General features: G+C 40.1%; 1 protein-coding gene across 2 annotated transcripts in view; it reads right to left on the reverse strand.

Moving 5' to 3' along the window:
- Positions 1–20720, reverse strand: part of LOC135548857 (kin of IRRE-like protein 3) — a 280617-nt gene that overhangs the window by 85867 nt on the left and 174030 nt on the right. For both annotated transcript variants that reach the window (XM_064978889.1, XM_064978888.1), the window contains exons 4-5: positions 15163–15320; positions 13269–13419 (exon numbers count right to left, since the gene is read on the reverse strand). In XM_064978889.1, the coding sequence (XP_064834961.1) occupies positions 13269–13419; positions 15163–15320 (309 nt within the window). The remainder of the gene's footprint in view (positions 1–13268; positions 13420–15162; positions 15321–20720) is intronic.

Genomic DNA, 20720 nt, shown 5'->3' on the forward strand with positions numbered 1-20720 from the left:
CCTTTATTTCTTCACATGTGTTGTTCGCCTGATTTTTGTTCGTTTGATTTTCTGGACATTAAAAGCGTGTTTTTACCGTATCCTTTGCTCTCTGCGCCTGACTCCACACCTATTCACTCATTTACCGTTACATGTAAACCCAAAATGGCTTTGTAAATAAAAGTATACCAGTGACTGAGCCTACGAGTGACTAGAGAAGGCCAGCCAACCCTGGTATACAAAGTGCAGTGGTGCGTAAGTGTTTTGCAGTTTAAAATACATTTCAAAGTGCCATGGTAATGAGTGTCAATTGATCTCAAACACTGAGTGGAAGCATTCACATATAAAATATCCCTGTAGTTTAAATGTAGCTGATACGAGCCTCCTTCTGGCTTCAAAAGACAAAACGGCCTTATTCCTAAAATATAATCCCAATTTCAGCTTCAATTTCTTTGTAAGTTTTGATTATGCATTTTTAAAAGAGAGGCCGTCATCAATTAAAATAAGATATTTTTATGAGGTTACAACCTCAATCTCATTGTAATAGTAATAGGTGAAAGGTTCAGAGGTCTATTTCAAGGTATTGAGATACTTTCTGTACAGTATCAGCAATGGGTACATACAGAGTGCTTAGTGTACTGCAGAAATGTACATGAAGTGCTTACATACAGTTGAAGTCGGAAGTTTACATACACCTTAGCCAAAGACATTTAAACTCAGTTTTTCACAATTCCTGATATTTAATCCAAGTAAAAATTCCTTGTTTTAGGTCAGTTAGGAACACCAGTTTATTTTAAGAATGTGAAATGTCAGAAGAGTAGTAGAGAGAATGATTTATTTGAGCTTTTATTTCTTTCATCACATTCCCAGTGGGTCAGAAGTTTACATATGTTCAATTAGTATTTGGTAGCATTGCTTTTAAATTGTTTAACTTGGGTCAAACGTTTTGCGTAGCCCTCCACAAGCTTCCCACAATAAGTTAGGTAAATTTTGGCCCATTCCTCCTGACAAAGCTGGTGTAACTAAGTCAGGTTTGTAAGCCTCCTTGCTCGCACACACTTTTTCAGTTCTGCCCACAAGTTTTCTAAAGGATTGAGGTCAGGGCTTTGTGATGGCCACTCCAATACCTTGACTTTGTTGTCCTTAAGCCATTTTGCCACAACCTTGGAAGTTTGCCTGGGGTCATTGTCTATTTGGAAGACCCGTTTGCGACCAAGCTTTAACTTCTTGACTGATGCCTCTATTTATGATATAATTTACAAATATTATACCTTTTTAAAAACGTTTTATTGAACAATATGTTTTTTTTTTATCAATTTGTATATTTGAGATTATCCACAATATTTGTTGATTTATTTGTTCTGTCTTTTCAGGTGGATCAAACTGAAATTGCAACCAACTTTCTAAGGCTTCTTTAACCCTCCTGTTGTGCTTCATGTTAATTAATTCTGTGTTTCCGGTCCAAAATTACCACCCCATTATAGCTGATTATAAATCCATAATAATACATATATTATCACCTAATGTTGTGTAAGACCTTTTTATCAACTTAAGTTCTTGTAAACATTACAAGTTTGGAACTTCTATTTGCTCTTTATGGCCTGTATGCCTCATTGACCTGAGCTCATACAATTCGTTTTTGAGGGGAAAAAAAGCACAATATATTGATTATTTTGACTATAACAAATACTCAGATGAAACATAGTGCTATTTATCACAGACTAATTTATGTCAAATTATAACAAGGAGTCTCTCCTCCTCACCAGTGTCATGATCAAAGATACGATCAAGAGCCTCACATAGAGTATATCGTTTGGTCATTGTGCTGCCAGAGAATGAATTGTGATCAAGGCCTTAAAAAAGCTTTATATACGAGAGCTGCAAGAAAAGTTCTATATATTATTGAAACAATGTTTGTTTGTGAGAATGCCAACAGGTGTGGTTCCCGTGGGGGAAATATTCTACTAGGGAAATCCCATGGGGGTTTTCATGGAAGCAAAGAAGGGGAGTGAGGTGTGTGTGTGTGTGTTCAAACACACATGCATGTGGGGGTCTGGGAGAGGAAGTGTGTCCATCTGATGAATGGGCATGTGCCTGAACTCAATTTTATACAGTAATTGTAGTCTCACCCATTCATTTCTAATGACCGGTCATTTTTGACCAGGAACACCACAGGTGTACAAAAGTTAAATAAAACACCCAAAATGTAATGGAAATCATCAAAATGTATTTTGTGTGGACAAAGTCATGGAACCTTATGAAAATCAGATTAAATGAACTACATTTTTCAGAGAGAACTTTTAAATTGGTCAAATTCGACCAGGACACAGCCGAAGGGTTAAAGAATTACAACATTTTGAAGATGATTTCGTTTTCAAATAACTGAAAGTAAGCATTTGTAATCTGAATAAAGGGAAAAAAACATTCTTTAACATGGGGTGAGGCATTCTTACTAATTTACTAGAGAACCATTTCGGATTTAAGTATAACTTTTGTATGACTGATGCCGTTAGGGAGAGATCTAATGCTTTAAAATGTAATAATGTCTGCCCTCCAAATTCATATTCATTATATAAATATTGTCACGTCCTGACCATAGAAAGCTGTTTATTCTCTACGTTGGTTGGGGTGTGATAGTGACTAGGGTGGGTCATCTAGGTGATTAATGGTTTATGTTGGCCTGGTATGGTTCCCAATCAGAGACAGATGTTTATCGTTGTCTCTGATTGGGGATCATATTTAGGCAGCCATTTCCATTTTTTTTCCCATTCCACATTTTTCATTGTGCTTGGTGGGATCTGGTCTATGTATAGTTGCCTAGTAGCACTCTTAGCTTCACGTTTCGTTTGTGCTTTATTGTTTTGGTTTATTAAAATATGTGGAACTCTACGCACGCTGCGCCTTGGTCCAATCATTATAGCGATTGTGACAAATATGCCCTTTTAATATTGTCTGGCTTGCCATTGAAAGTAAAATTAAATATTTTAAAAAGGAAGGCAACTAGGTGTGGGCAAAACCATGAGCAAATAGGTGAACTGTGATGTGACTAAAGAGTTAATCAGGGTGATTTTTCCACAAATAGACAGGTATTTCCCTTCCATGGTAGCAAGATATTATCTATTTTTGCTAACTTTCTATCAAAATGTATTGGAATGAAAATGTATTTCTTTTGGGATATTTATACCGAGTATGTCCATATCCCCGTGAGACCATTTTATTGGTAAACTACACGGTAATGAAAAAGTTGAATTTTTCGTGATCCAGTACGTAATACACTTATCATAATTTGGAGAGGTTTGAAAAGTTTCTAGATCCTCTATGAGGCTGTGGATGGATTCTAATTGTGGTTTTAAAAGAAAACATGAATCATCTGCGTACAATGACACCTTAGTTTTTAAGCCATGAATTCCAAATCCCTTAATATTATTGTTGGATCTCATTTTAACAACTAATATTTCGATGGCAATAATAAATAGATATGCCGATAGTGGACAACCTCCCTTTACTCCTTGACAGTTTAAAACTTTCTGAGATGTAGCCATTGTTTACCATTTTACACCTAGAGTTACTATACATAACTTTAACCCATTTTATAAGAGATTCTCCAAACTTGAAATATTCCAGGTATTTATATATAAACTCCAGTCACACTTTATCAAAAGCCTTTTCAAAGTCTAATATGAAAACCAGGCCTAGTTTCCCTGATATGTCATGCTATTCTATTGTTTCCAGTACATGTGTTATATTATCTCCAATGTATCTTCCATGTAAAAAAAACCTGTCTGACTTTTTCACACATACCAACACACGGGTGTGATCATTCTACAGTGGTCCCTGTACCATATGATCAAACCGGTGTGATTAGAACTGTCAAGAGTGTGTGCAACTGGTTAACGGAAGTCAGGTGCAGGAGAGCAGAGATGAGTGAACAGGCACACTTTATTTGGCAGAAGGAAAACAGTCAGATGCAACTGCTTAACGACACTCCCGCCAAAGGCAAAAGCGAATAAAGCACTCGTCACACAACTAATGTACAGCATACAATACCACGGGTTCCAAACAAAGACCTGGCGAAAAACCAGCATGAAGCATCACACAACACGTGACGAACGATTACACACAGAGACATGGGGGGAACAGAGGACCATATACACATAGAGTGATGAGGGGATGTAAAACAGGTGTGCGGAAAATGAAGACAAAACAAATGGAAAATGAAAGGTGGAGCGGTAATGGCTAGAATACCGGTGACGTCGATCGCCGAGCGCCGCCCGAACAAGGAGAGGAGCCGACTTCGGCGGGAGTCGAGACAAGAACACTTATTTAGAACGGCCAGTTTGAAAATAAGAATTTGTTCTTAACTGACTTGCCTAGTTAACCCTTTCACACGTACCATCACACTGGTGTGATTGTTCTACAGTGGTCCCTGAAGCGTATGACCTGTGTGATTAGAATGCTTATTCAGAAAGGCCAGTTTCGAATGACGCAACAATCAGCATTTGAGCTGGCCACACTCTTTTCAGAAATATTTTGCACAAACACAGTCCTTACAAAGTTATGTCCAGAATATGAGCAGTTAATTTTTGAATGCAATTTTCAGACATTCAAAAAAGTATCTACAGCATAACACAATCATCCAAACCGGAAACATGTAGGCTACATTTGTCCTAGCGCTAACTGAGGAAAGATTGACGTAACATAAGTCATAAGTCATAGGTCATATTTGTATAACTCTTGCTGACAAACTACAATATGAATTAGCTAATATAAATGACTATTTATGATTAATCACATCACGGGTGAGCTCACTCATCACCGAAATAATTGAGTAAAACACACTTGAAATCGAAAGTAATCCGATGACAGGTAGTTTCTGTGCAGTGCCATGCTGTTTTTTCACCATCGTTCACATCCCACCATTAATTTCCGGAAGTCCTCAAAAAATGAGTGAACCCTTACTCACCTCATTTTGTTATGACATCTTTGGGTCCAACAGAAGATTACGTGAAACCCATAATGCATTGTCCAGTCGTGGCCAAAAGCTTTGAGAACTACACAAATATTAACTTTCACAAAATTTGCTACTTCAGTGTCTTTAGATATTTTTGTCAGATGTTACTATGGAATACTGAAGTATAATTACAAGCATTTCATAAGTGTCAAAGGCTTTTATTCAAGACCTTTGCAATCCGCCCTGGCCTCAATTCAAACTGTTCTTAGAAAGTAAAAAGTTGCCAGAAAATCATTTGAAATTAAAGTTGAAACAGCCTATAAATAAAAACAGGATAAATTCCTTGGTTTGAGGGCAGAGCAGATTAAATGTACTGTTGCATAACAATCACATTCTGGAATGGAGAGAACATTCTAACATCACGTGCATAAAAAAATTCACACTGGGGCAACCGTTAGAGATATTTGAAACTCACGCATGAAAGGCTTATTTCTATGCACAAAGCATTTAGCTAGAATTTTTGCATAACCAACACTGAAGTGTAAGAGGCCTCCAATTTTGTTAATGGCATGGATCTTTATATAAACCACTTGGATCTTGTTTTAGTAATACTGAAATCAGACTTTCTTGTTACGTGTCCGATAATCTACCGTTTATATAGGAGTATTTAAAACATACTAATAATGGTCTTTTGAGTATATAAAAAGAAGTTTGCTATACCTCCACCTGTATTCCATCCAGCCCTGGAGTTTTCCTGGACTTAAAGGCTTTAGTTGCATCACGAAGTTCCTCCTCTGTAATTTGGCCATCAAATGAGTCTTTCTGTACAGGTGTTGATTTCATATTATTAATAGGAAGAACATCTATACAATTAGCTTCGGTTAGTGTAGATGGAAAAGACTGAAAGGGGACAGCAAATTTACACTGTTATACAAGCTGTACACACACTACTTTACATTGTAGCAAAGTGTATTCAGTGTTGTCACATGAAAAGATATTCTCAAATATTTACAAAAATGTGAGGGGTGTACTCACTTTTGTGATATACTGTGTATACAGTGCCTTGCGAAAGTATTCGGCCCGCATTCGCCTGAGTGGCTCGCTGGTGGGCGTGCTGGCAGGATGTACTGTGTTTTATTCTGTACATATGATATTGGATATGAATGAAAAAACTTGCAAATGACAGATTTTTGTAATTTAATTTTATGACAAAAATATGCACAATCGTTTGTCTCTACATTCACTACATTCACTAACACTAACTTTTTGCTCGACTCATTATGACATTATAATTACTTACATTTGCTTACACTTACATTACTTACATAATGTTTTGTCAGCCATCAAATTCGTCATTGGAACTACTCGATATGATTGGTCATATAAAAACCTTGGGACCCAAATGCATAATGAGTGCGCTAACTCCCTCTTGTGGTGGAGCAATGAAGCCGTGATTCTGGGTACCTCTAAGTCCTGTGGTGTAAGCTCTCAACTTTTAAAGGAGGAACCACTGTATATTGTCCCTAACATTTTTACTCCGTCGCAACAGTTGTGGTACACACACACACGCACACGCACACGCACACACACAAATACACTCAAGACATTTCCCCCACAACAACTGTAGACTCAGATTCTCAACAGTTGCACCATCCCAGAGCCAAACTCAAGAAAGGTCTTGTTTAACGAATGCATATACAGTTGCAGCAGTATGAGAAGGCCTGCAAAACTGAGCAAAAAAATGGGCAGAAATGGGGAGATTTAATTAACCATTGTCACGTCCTAGGTGATGGAGGTCAGATATACCCACTTCCCCTGAAACACCCACACATGGTCCCCCGTTGTGACCATATACCCCAGCATCTCTGTGCAGTTATACTTTTGATTTTGTGCCACCAGGGCCACTATAAGATGCCCCCTCTCTGAATGTCCAAGTGTGACCGTCTCCCCATGGGTTACTGCAGCTAGTGTTGCCAGCACTGCCACTGCTTGGGGGCACCCCGACGGAATCCCCACCGGTTAGGTACACGGTCGTCAAGGTTCTCATTAGCAGCTTTGAGAATTTCCTTGTATATTATGCTCTCCCATCAGGGGGCTCTGGCTTTGCAGGGCCAACCCTGCTAGGCAGGTTCAGAATCTTGAGGGGGTGATGCTGCTCTAGAAGGTCTCTGACCGCATTTTGGCTGCAAACAGGCCCATTACAGCAGGCCCATAAAACAGATAGGGACTTCTCATTAGCGTCTGGGTCGTTCAGGTGGGTGTCTAGGGTATGGCGTGGTGGACCGTTCCATCAATATAGGATCATAAATAAATAAATTAGATGTATATATTTATTTTAAATGTTCCCCATGATACAGTAGGACAGTAAATAAATTAGATGTATAATTTATTTTAAAATGCAGTCCCATCATGATAGGAGAATAAATTAACAAGATGTATAATTCATCATAAAATGAATATATTCCTCATCTGCACCATATTGAAAGCTCTCTCACAACCCCTGCTCACAGACATACATTGGTTCTGGGATATGCAACCATTTCCTTTCTTACTCACTTAATGCCACCCTTTCCCAAACACCAAAAAACAAACATCACCCCATCCATCTCAATACATCCACACATACCCACATACTGTGCCTTCTGTCTGCTGTTTTTATCTCCACCATGTTGATTTAGTGCTTTAGTGTTGCAATTACTTATATTTGAAGATTGCTTTTCTATCTATTTTTTTGTATTATTACAATCCCTACCATGGCTAGTATTGTGTCTTTCATTATTTGCCTCCTCTATGAAAACTTTGTAATTTTTAGACTAGCCATGGAGTAGTCTTTGAGTCTCTGAACATTTGGTTATTAATATACAGTTTATCGACTACGAGAGCTATGCGTTTCCCTTTCATTCTATTTTCCTTGAAAATTAGATACAGAACTTCCTTCGGGAATTCATGCCTATTTTCATGCCAGCAAGTCTTTTACCCAGGCGTTTAACCATTATTTTATCTTTAAAGAAAGCACATTTGGCAACTATTGGGCATCCATACCTTTGCCATCTGTGTCTAAAGCGGTGTATATGTTTGTGTTGGATTTTGTCGATAGCTTCACATGGGTTCTGAAGTGCTGTAAGGAGGAACTCTAATGACACATTTAGGAACATTTCTCCTTATTTCTCTTGGATACCTGGAAGTACCAGATTCTCTCTCATGGATCTAGTCTGTATGTCAAGTAAGGCTTCTCTCAGAACAATGTTCTCCTTTTTAAGTTCATTAACTTCTGTTTCAATATTATTGACTGTCGCTTTCAGCTTGTTTGTGTCTTTCGCAGCTTTTTCGTCACTCATCTCGAGGCTTGCCTTTATCTGTCTTATATCCTTACTTACTAGTTCAAGTATGCCTAGTTTGTCATTTATTGATGGTAACAGATCGGTTTCGACCTTTACTATTCCCGGTGGCGAAAATATTAAATTGTCTGTGTCTGTAGAAGAGTCACATTTTTGTTTTGCGATAGGTTGTTTGTTTTCGTAGTATTTGTTGATACATTTCTCTAGTTTTATGATTTTGTTTTGTGTTGTTATCCAGATTTAAGGTTTTTACCCACCAGATTGTGTAGTGCTAATATTTTGTCTAATTTACCGATATTGAATATTACGTTTTTATCTTGAGGTGATCTACATTGCTGTGTTCCATCCTCCATCTTGGTTTCTCTGGCACTAATTAAATCATGTCTTTGCTTCATTAATGATTAACTAACAATCTGTTCCAAAATGAAAATTGAGGGCATATCAGCCAAAATAAGATTTTCAGTAACCATCGGATCACCACACTTACTTGCTTGCTTCAACAACCTCGTACCCAAGAAATGGCCACTTCCCTCCCGGTGAATGGTGTATACATGGTGTATAGCACATCAGGTGTACACCGTATCATCCATCAACCAATGGGTTGGAAGAAAAGCTTGTACAAACCAGGAGTTGGAAATTATTTTGCAATTGTTTAGTTCTGAACAAATCCACACAGCCTGGTACTGAACCAGGATCTGTAGTTGCGCAGCTAGCAGTGCGGTGCAGTGCCTTAGACACTTGCGCCACTCAAGAGGCCGTTTTTCCTTTTTTAACTTCTTGATGCACCCATCATCCCGTAAGCGGGATCATTTTCGTCAACCACCGCTGAATAGCAGAGCGCCAAATTCAAATTAAATTACTAAAAATATGACATTTTCATGAAATCACAAGTGCAATATAGCAAAACACAGCTTAGCTTGATTTCAATGAATCTTTTCAGCGAAAGCATACCAAGCGTTTATGTAAGGACATCTCTCTCAGTAGACAAAATATTACAAACAGCTAAGCAGCCAAGTAGATTGGTCACGAAAGTCAGAAAAGCAATAAATTAAATCGCTTACCTTTGATGATCTTAGGATGTTTGCACTCACGAGACTCCCAGTTACACAATAAATGTTCCTTTGGTTCCATAAATACCTCCATTTGGTTGGCGCGTTATGTTCAGAAATCCACAGGCTCGAGCGGTCACGACATTGCAGACGAAAATTCCAAATAGTATCCGTAATGTTTGTAGAAACATTTCAAATGTTTTTTATAATCAATCCTCAGGTTGTTTTTACAATATATAATCGATAATATATCAACCTGGAATGTAGCTTCTTCAATAGGAGAGAGAGAAAAAATGGCTGCTCCAAGCTGTTGCGCATACAAAACGCTGCTGGCACCCAGCTATACAATGACGCGATGCTTTCAAAATAGAAGCCACTTCCGGGTTGGATTTTCCTCAGGTTTCCGCCTGCAATATCAGTTCTGTTATACTCACAGACAATATTTTGACAGTTTTGGAAACTGTGTGTTTTCTATCCTCATCTGACAATTATATGCATATTCTAGATTCTGGGCCCGAGAAATAGGCACTTTAATTTGGGTACGTTTTTCATCCAAACATCTAAATACTGCCCCCTACACTCAAGAGGTTTAACCTGTGAAATCAAGTTTTTTTTTACATTTAGCTAATTAAATTACCTCATCAGTCATTGCAGAAAGAGCTGGCAAGCTAGTTGTTTTCAAGCATAATGCACAGACAAAGACTATGGAGCAAGATGCAACTGACATTTTGCAGGTGGGGAAAGAGCAAGAGATGGTTGAGGGGGAGGCTTGAAACGCTGAGCATCTTTTTATGACATGCATTATATGAATTAGATCCTCAAAATTATACCTAGGAGGAGCGGCTTCTATGGAGTAACTTTAAATGTGCTTGAACTAGCTAGCTAACAAGCTTGTGTTTGTAGGGCTGTACCAGAATTAAAAACCCATCTTGCATTTTTTAAATTAATAAATCCAACGTGAAATGTGATAACTAGGCCTATAGTATTCTTAACTTGCATTGAAAAAGTTAATCCATTCTTCTCTAGCTCAACGCTGCTTGAGAAAGACACTAGTAGTCGAAACGCATTGCAGTTGGTGTACTACGCTGACTGCTCCTATATGTATTCTTTTGTAAGTATATTCTGTTAATAGTTCACTAAAGTCAATTGCAATCTGCTGGCTCCCTACTCAACTTCTTTCTTAGATTACATGACATTAGGGGCCTACCTTCCCACTGCCCTCATCTCACCCTAGCTAATTAAAAATATACTTGCAGGCAGACACTGGAATATGTTTCTGAGGGACAGAGTGAAGGCTTTGCATAGGAGCCTTGTTGCATTTTGTTGTGGGACTGGAAGAAAATGCCTGGAATGTAAAATAACTGGTTATTAATAACGCTTCTGTTCAGGAACAGTATGGATCACTTTTGTTCCAGGTTATGTTTCTGTTTGTTGAAAAGTGTCAATTTTTTCAGTTTTTCAGTTCTGTTCCCTGAACTGGTTCCAAGCACTGGTACAGACCATGAAACATGCATTGAAAGCGTCTCAGGGTCAAGGGATACTGCACCAACGCTTGAACAGCATCCTTCTATCCTACATGGATTTTGTACTGTAGATATGTGGTAGTGGTAGAGTAGGGGCCTGAGGGCACACAGTGTGTTGTGAAATCTGTGAATGTATTGTAATGTTTTTGAAATTGTATAAACTGCCTTTATTTTGCTGGACCCCAGGAACAGTAGCTGGGGAACCATAATAAATACAAATACAAATACAAGAACATTCCTCATTACTCATGAAGAGATATCTACACGCAAGCTTTGACCTTCTCAAACCTCCGAACGCAAAAGAGACATTACGCCATCAATTCAGTCTAAAGACATTGTTATTGAGAGTCACGTTGACCACCGTTACCCTATGAGAGATAGACGTGCACCAAGATACTTGCTTGTAAGTTTGTTCATAATTGTGGTTCATAATGGGGACAATTTGAGTGGGTTGGGAGGAGATGTGTATTGGGGTTGTGCCGAAGAGCATCATGGGAGTGTGTGTTGAGATGATTGCATTCTAGTTACATGGTCTACCATCTCATCAATATTGAAATGTTATAAAGATGTGGTCATGAAACCCATGAGACATAAAACCCTACAGTGTTCATTTCTACTGCATAGTGGACCACCACAGATATTCAGGTGGTCAGGAACACATTCACATAGACAGAGAGCTAGGAGAAATATGCTAATACTCCATCAAAACACCTAGCAAGCAGTAAGAGAATGTCTGACGTGATTGGAGTGGCCAACAAGATGGGCCCCGTGTCCCAAGCTAACCCTCCTCCCCCGTGTTTGTCTGCCCTCTGCCCAATGCATTATGGGGCATGTGTTTGTGTGTGTGCTTTTTTCCACATCGCCCGCCACCGTCACCCAAACCAGCTGCCTCTCATCAATATTAACTGGCTACTGTGACAGTAGGGCTCTCCTTGTGGCAGTCAGCGCCCCCGAGGACCCCTACGAGCCTCGTGGCCTCTTCTCCTCGCCACGCGCTGTCATCACTTATTCATCGAACACCTGTTTCCATTCCCCCACCCTCGGTAACAGGGGAGCCTGTGGCTAGTGGCTTATGTCTGGCTTTCCACTTTTCTAAATTGCTTCCTTGTGTTTTATTTTACCCCCCCCACCCCTCCCTTTCATGCTGAATGCGCATACAAAGTGAAACAAGAGACACATTTAGGTGGGCCCACGCAAATGCCCAATTGGAAATCAGTAAGGCTAATGCTGCGTGCTAAAGGCAGACCCATCGCTCAAGCTCTCACATTTCCATCCTGAGGAGAATTGATTCCTACAGCTTTGCCATGCCAATAGAGTGTGTTACTCTTGGGGGGCTTTGTTCTTTCACCACTATTGGTGTATTGGGGAGAGTCCTGTCCTCAACCCTGCATTGTTGCAGTTCATTCCTATCAAATGAGCTACGCTTACGATCGGTATCAGATTCACCTTATTACCCAAATTGATTCGAGCACAAACGGCATCACTATTGCTCCAGTGCTGCTGCTGCTGCCTGCTAGGTATATATTTGATTTCAGGCAAACTCAAGTTTACCCAAACAGAAAGAGCTAGACCTGAATCAAACATTTGTTTTTATCCAGCAGTTGACTTGCCGCGAGGGAAAAATGTGCCATAGTTTTTCATGACAAAATGATGAGGCCCCTCTCTGGCAGTATACACAACAACAGCTAGTCAGTTAGCGCTCTTGTTTCTGTCTCTCCCCGTGCCAAGGCTTGGGGAGAGGATACCTTTTGGATGAGACACAAAAATAAAAAGAATGCACAATGAGGAAGAATGGAGCTGTCAAACGTAATGGATCCTTGAATAGTATTTCAGTTTTATTAGTCAAGCTTAATAGCTTTGAAGGAGCTGTGAGGGACGCAAAAGGACTTTGTTCAAAATTCTAGTTTCAAAGTTCAAAATTTTAGTAATCAAATAATACCTTCTGAGAATTGCATTTTGTACAGAGGGGGCCTATTTTTCACTATTCGGAAGGAATCTCTTTTGGTAGTATTTTAGTATAAATGATTAGTGGCAGGTTGAGCACAAGAAAGAAAGAAAGAGAAGTGCACACAATGGCCACACACACAGGAAGAATCAAATAGCAAACACAAAAACATTGATTTTCATTGGCTGAGACCATGACATCAAACACATTATCTCTTTCATTGTGCTCCCAGACAAATATGTTAATTATTCTTTGAATGGGAAGTGCTGCAATTAATATAATTCACATTTCGACAGCGTTTGTCAAAACCCAGCCTTGGACCCTCCAATAGACGATGTTAATAAATATTGGAGATGTTGGGTTCGCATGTGCAATGTTAGGGGTAGAATTCTGCAGTAGAAATAGGATAAAGACAGTGTTTGATTGTTCAAATAGATAGACCAATGGATGAGTTTTGTGTGAGATATGGGGCGCTGCACTCACGTTGGATATCGATGGTGACAATGGCATCTTTCCCATTGGGCAAGGCCTTGTTTGAGGCCCGACAGGTGATTTGTTGGCCTGTCTCGATGTTGGAGGCAGAGAGGTAGAGTGAGCTGACTGTACTCTCCCTTCGCTCATCCCGCAACAGTGTCTGAGGAAACAATGCAAGAACAGAGATCGCTAGTATCATTACAAGATGTCTTATTTAAATTACATTTACATTGTGTTCATTTAGCTTCTTTATCCAGAGTGATGAGAGCAACTAAAGTAAATAAGGCAAGCACATATCACTGCCATTGCAAGTTATACAGTAAGTGGGTGGCAATCGATTTACAGTACATCATGCAATATATACAAACTGTATGACCTCATGAATCTCAAGTATGGCTTACCCTGAATTACATAGTAATAATGTGGTAGTAACATATTTGTAATGACATATTATAGAGTTTAGTGGTACATTTTTTAAAGATTTCTGATGTCATACTGGACATGAATCAGTCGTCTCTCCAAGCCAAGTCATGATCTGACTCAAAGTATGTTTTTCCAAAACCCAGCTTCATCCTTGGATGAAGATGAAACATATGGGTTGTCTGTCTCCAAAATTATTTATCCTGATGAGTCTAAAATGGAGCTGTTGACAGATTCAGATGAATCAAAAAGACTTGACATCCTAACAGTGTGATGTGTAATCAATATGATGCAAACATTTTCAAATGTGACACATTTCAAATGTTCTATACAGATGCTGATACTAAGTACTAACAAAGTAGCTATACACTATCCGTGTCAGTTTTTAACCATCAAGAGCCCAACATAATTATTTTCCCAAAATAGTCCTCTCTTTTTTTCAAAACGCCAAAAACATTTCTCAAGCTCTGAGACATTTAGTTAATCAGGAAAGAGAGCGCTGATATAGAAAAACATATGTCTAAGTGGCTTGCCTGTGTCTGAATCATGGTCTTACAATGAGTGAAGGGAGCGCCCTCCAGTCAGTTTGTGTGGGTTAGACTCACCCCAGAATGAGCAAGATCACACTGCAAGATTAAGCGCGCCTCTCACTTTCTTCGTTTCCTACTCAGGGCTGAGAAAGTGAACAAATTGCCCATGAACACATCCATAATGTAGAGTGTTGGAATGCTTTCTCTTTTTTTGTCATGTTTAAAGCAAAACATCTCCTTCGAGGAAAGGATGAGTAAAGACAGGAGAAGAGAGGAAGATAGGAAGAGTGGGAAGGATTCCTCCAAGTGAGGGAAGAGCGAGCACACCTCTTATCAAGGTCCAACAGACACATTTCAGGTGCACAATCAATTTATTTACGTAAACTTAATTTCAGTGCATGCACCTTTTAAACGTTTATATCTAGATTCCTGTCTTGTATAGAGTTATAATAACAGTTTTATTAGTATGTATTGAATTTGTCCGTTAATAAATACAGTACCTACAGTACATGCATGTGGCGAAGAGGTTTGGATCTCTTGGCGTAACAGCTATGGTGTCGGGTTGACATTCACTGCAGTTCTGGTCAGTGCAAACCCCTGAATTCTATACATTGGTGTCAGAAGTGGGATGATGTTACTGTGATACCATCAAAGTCGGGGTATGAGTGACTGCAGATAGAAAAGTGATGGGCGCTCTTTCCGTAGGAAGGGGACATTGTAGCAACCTTGATAAGTCCGTTTGAATCTCTTGGTGTAATGGTTAAGGTGTTGAATTAGTTTTAATATGTACAAAATAGCAATGTCCTGTTGAAAGAGTCAGGTCAATCAAAACTAGGCCAAACCATACCCAGTCTAGATCCATAGCTACAGTGAAATTATAAAACTGCAATTTTAGAATGTGGAGGGGACACGTCCTGCCCCATCCCTAATGGAAGTTACGCCAACATCCTTACCTTAGAGAACATGGCGCCATTCAGGACCTGCCCGTTACGAATCCAGATGATGGAGGCGGCAGGCTTGGCATTGTCGGCGTGGCACGTCAGGTTGAGGGGGTCGCCGGCCCTTAGGCTCACCACAGGTGCCCCAACAATCACAGGGTCATCAGGGGGAACTGTGGAGTACCATGAATCATTTATTTGCATTAATTTCTGTTAGATTTGTACTGTTGTAGAGCAGTTAAAGACTTACAATAGCAGTTCATCCAAACAACAAAATTACATATTGGTTTCTTTACTCTGTAAGCAGTTTATAGACATGGTAAAACAGCAATCCATGCTTAGGTTTTGCCACTGTCTCTAAATGCTAAATCTTCAGCATGTTTGGCCCAAAACCAATGCAAGTGTAAAAGGCAATAAATATGTTGTTTTGCAATTTCGATGAACTATCCCTTTAACAGGCATTGCTATGACATTGTATACCAACTCAGGGTAACACTTCTGATGTTTCAGTCCGGGATGAAAACGTGCAGTGCCTTCAGAAAGTATTGACACCGCTTGACTTTTTCCACATTTTGTTGTATATTATGGGAAGTTAAGTTCAGGAGTATAGATGTGCATAACAAGTCACGTAATAAGTTGCATGCAATATCGTGTTTAACATGATTTTTGAACGACAACAGAATCTCTGTGCCCCACACATACAATTATCTGTAAGGTCCCTCAGTCGAGTAGTGAATTTCTAACACAGATTCAACCACAAAGACCAGGGAGGTTTTCCAATGCCTCACAAAGAAGTGCCATATTGGTAAATGGGTAAAAAAATAAAAAATAAGCAGACATTGAATATCCCTTTGAGGATGGTGAAGTTATTAATTACAATTTGGATGGTGTATCAATACACCCAGTCACTGCAAATATACAGGCGTCCTTCCTAACTCAGTTGCAGGAGAGAAGGGATATCGTTCAAAGATTTCAATTTGAGGTACATTTTGACTTCTGAACAGTTAGAGTTAAATGGCTGTGATGTGAGAATGTAGTAACTCCACCATACAAACTTTGATAAGAGTGAAAAGAAGGAACTGATTACAAATAAGGAAGTAAAACTGAAAATAAATGTGGCAAAAAAACACATTTTATGTCCTGAATACATTATGTTTGGGTCAAATCCAACACAGCACATCACTGAGTACCACTCTTCATATTTTCAAAAATGGTGGTGCTGCATCATTTTATGGGTATGCTTGTCATCTGCAAGTTTTTTAGGATAAAAATAAATGGAATAGAGCCAAGCACAGGAAAAATCCTAGAGGATAACCTGGTTGTTTGCTTTCCAACAGACACTGGGAGACAAATTCACCTTTCAGCAGGACAATAACCCAAAACACAAGGCCAAATATACACTAGAGTTTCTTACAGAGACGACATTAAATGTTCCTGAGTGGCCTACTTACAGTGTTGACTTTAATTGACTTGAACATCTATGGCAAGATCAAGAACCAACTTGACAGAGCTTGTAAGAATTTTTAAAAGAAAAATGTGCAAATATTGTGCAATCCAGGTGTTTTCACTTTGTCATTATGGAGTATTTTGTGTAGATGGGTAAGATTTAAAAACATATTTAATGCATTATGAATTCAGGCTGTAACACAACAACAATGTGGAATAAGTCGAAGGGTATGAATACTTTCTGAAGGCACTGTAGAATGAAATACACTTCATTACACATTCAGTGGTAGGAATTTGCTTAGACTGCGTTGCATAGAGGCTATACATCATCATCCTCACCCCTGCTACTGCTTTGTGTGGTCTGACACTTCCCACAGGTGAGCGATTACTCAGAGGCAAAAGAGGAAGCAGAAACCAGAGAGTCTGCCTCCTTTAATGCAAGAGAAAGACAAAGAAAGAAAGAAAGGCAGAAAGAAAGACAGAAGGAAAGAGGGTAGCTAGTTGGGGAGAGTTTCGCCGAATCCCAGCTCAGTAATGACACTTACATTCTTGTGTGAAACCAGCTCTGATCACCCTAGATTTGTATTCAAACTCCAGGGAATTATTGATTAAACACTCAGCTCATTAGAGAGCAGATCTGGGGCACGCCTAAATCAAAGGCAACATAAAGCTGGCACATCCTGAGTTCTTGGCAGAAAGAGAGTAAGGGAGAGAAGGGGTGAGAGAGAGCAGCATCTGTCAATGATCTCTCTGTCACTCCTTAACATGCTCAATATGCACTTCCATACACTTCATATGTAACATGTGTTTACAATTGGCTCATTAATCCCCCTCCTCTCCCCTGTAACTATTCCCCAGGTCGTTGCTGCAAATGAGAATGTGTTCTCCGTCAACTTACCTGGTAAAATTACGGATAAAAAAAAATTAAAAAAATATTACATGAAACAGATACAAAATAAGGCCTATCGTCATCACCACCACTTCAGTGCAATACTTAGACATTGGACATCACCACTGCGGCCTTCTATCACCACTACTGCCTTCGCTGCTTTCACTTCATTAGCGTCATCCGTTTTTCTTCCCTCCCAGGGGTAAATTAGGAGAGAGGTATAGCTCGCTACATGCAGACAAATGCCTTATACGGCACGGTGGCAGCAGCAGGAGAGTTAGAGAAAGCGTGTGTGATGGAGATGGAGTTTGAGAGAGCTAGCTGACTTCATTAGGGCATGACTTGGCCTATTTGCTCATTACTCATCCCTCACAGCTGGGGGAGGACTGATTAGAGCCTTGGCAATTGCTTTCACTTTTGTCAGCCATCTTTGTTCAGCACAGTTACAATGAGACTGGTAGAGCCAAAGATTGTCCATTATATTGACAAGATAGTCGAGTGACCGCTGTAACAATGGAAACGTCCTCAAAGATGAAAGGCAGCCGGGAGAAGGCGAGATCACATGGGATTATAACCATTGAGAGGGCGAATACAACAGGCCATAAATATAGATAGAGGACTCATCTTTCTATCTGTGCCATTATAGCGTTTGTGACAGCATGGGCAGCGCCATTTAGGCTACCTTGCACTTCTTCATTGGCTCATTGCTCCCAACTCATAGGAATCCCCACCCAGTTAACTACTTTAAAATTGTGGAAGCCCAGTGGCATAGTGCAATTTCAAGCATTGAGCATTTACAGACGCACAAATATCATACCCCCCAAAAATGGTGAGAGGTTGGCATGCCTTGATTCTATGATATTTGTGCATCTGTAACTTTCTCACTCATCATTATTCATGATTCATTCAGGACTATTGTCACACCCTGACCATAGTTTGCTTTGTATGTTCTATGTTTTGTTTGGTCAGGGTGTGATCTGAGTGGGCATTCTATGTTGGATGTCTTGTTTGTCTGTTTCTGTGTTTGGGCCTGATATGGTTCCCAATCAGAGGCAGGTGTTAGTCATTGTCTCTGATTGGGAGCCATATTTAGGTAGCCTGTTTTGTGTTGGGTTTTGTGGGTGATTGTTCCTATCTTTGTGTTTGTTGCACCAGATAGGACTGTTTTGGTTTTTTCACATTTCTTGTTTTGTAGATTGTTCTAGTTTCATCTTTATTAAAGATGTACAAAAATAACCATGCTATATTTTGGTCCGCCTCTTCTTCAACAGAAGAATCCCGTGACAGCTATCCATAATTATGGTAGCATCAACATTAATGTAGAAGTAATTAGAAACATATTCTATTCTTAGTTACAATAAAAGTGACTCATAAAACGACACAATACATTATTTATCATTAATTTCTATTGGGCACAAAATAATATTAAACACAACCAAAACTAACAGCAAATGCATCCAAAAATGTCTCAAGCTTGATGTAATCGTTGCATGCTAGAAATATGGGACCAAATACTAAACATTTGACTACTTTAATACACATGTAAGTCAATACACAGTCCTAAAATGGAAGGACAAAGTTTTTATTTCTTCAAAGTTTATTTGTCACGTGCGCCTTTCAGTGAAATGCTTACTTACAGGCCCTAAAATAATGTATCAGGTGAACAATAGGTAAGCAAAGAAATAAAAACAACAGTAAAAAGACAGTGAATACAGTCGGTAGCGAGGCTATATACAGACAGCGATTAGTCAGGCTGATTGGGGTATTATGTACATGTAGATACGGTTAAAATGACTATGTATATACTGTATGATGGACAGAGAGCAGCAATAGTGTAAAAGAGGGGTTGGTGGGTGGCGGGTGGTGGGACACAATGCAGATAGCCCAGTTAGCCAATGTGCGGGAGCACTGGTTGGTCGGGCCAATTGACGTAGTATGTACATGAATGTATAGTTAAAGTGACTATGCATATATGATAAACAGAGTAGCAACAGGGTAAAAGAGGGGTTGGGGGAGGCACACAATGCAAATAGTCTGGGTTTTCATTTGATTACCTGTTCTGGAGTCTTATGTCTTGGGGGTAAAAACTGTTGAGAAGCCTTTTTGTCCTAGACTTGGCACTCCGGTACCGCTTGCCTTGCGGTAGTAGAGAGTGCAGTCTATGACTAGGGTGGCCGGGGTCTTTGACAATGTAGAGGTCCTGGATGGCAGGCAGCTTAGCCCCAGTGATATACTGGGCCGTACGCACTACCCTCTGTAGTGCCTTGCGGTCGGAGGCAGAGCAATTGCCGTACCAGGATCTCAGGACCCATGCCAAATCTTTTTAGTTTCCCGAGGGGGAATAGGCTTTGTCGTGCCCTCTTCACAACCAGCTTGGTGTGTTTGGACCATTCTAGTTTGTTGGTGATGTGGACACCAAGGAACTTGAAGCTCTCTCAGTTTCCTGGCACCTCCCGGCTAGGCCTCTGACCTCCTCCCTATAGGCGGTCTCATCATTGTAGGAACTTGAAGCTCTCTCAGTTTCCTGGCACCTCCCGGCTAGGCCTCTGACCTCCTCCCTATAGGCTGTCTCATCATTGTAGGAACTTGAAGCTCTCTCAGTTTCCTGGCACCTCCCGGCTAGGCCTCTGACCTCCTCCCTATAGGCGGTCTCATCATTGTAGGAACTTGAAGCTCTCTCAGTTTCCTGGCACCTCCCGGCTAGGCCTCTGACCTCCTCCCTATAGGCTGTCTCATCATTGTAGGAACTTGAAGCTCTCTCAGTTTCCTGGCACCTCCCGGCTAGGCCTCTGACCTCCTCCCTATAGGCTGTCTCATCATTGTAGGAACTTGAAGCTCTCTCAGTTTCCTGGCACCTCCCGGCTAGGCCTCTGACCTCCTCCCTATAGGCTGTCTCATCATTGTAGGAACTTGAAGCTCTCTCAGTTTCCTGGCACCTCCCGGCTAGGCCTCTGACCTCCTCCCTATAGGCTGTCTCATCATTGTAGGAACTTGAAGCTCTCTCAGTGTCCTGGCACCTCCCGGCTAGGCCTCTGACCTCCTCCCTATAGGCTGTCTCATCATTGTAGGAACTTGAAGCTCTCTCAGGAGGACTATGTACATAAAGTGGTGTAAGTTCTAAACAGTTCACCCGATATCAATGAAAATACCCTCAAATTAATGCTGAGAATCTGCACTTTAACTTCATAGTCATTGTATAATTTCAAATCCAAGAGCTGGAGTAGAGAGCCACATTTTT

The sequence above is a fragment of the Oncorhynchus masou genome, chromosome 11, assembly GCF_036934945.1.
Source record: "Oncorhynchus masou masou isolate Uvic2021 chromosome 11, UVic_Omas_1.1, whole genome shotgun sequence".
In the NCBI taxonomy this organism is placed as follows: domain Eukaryota; kingdom Metazoa; phylum Chordata; class Actinopteri; order Salmoniformes; family Salmonidae; genus Oncorhynchus; species Oncorhynchus masou.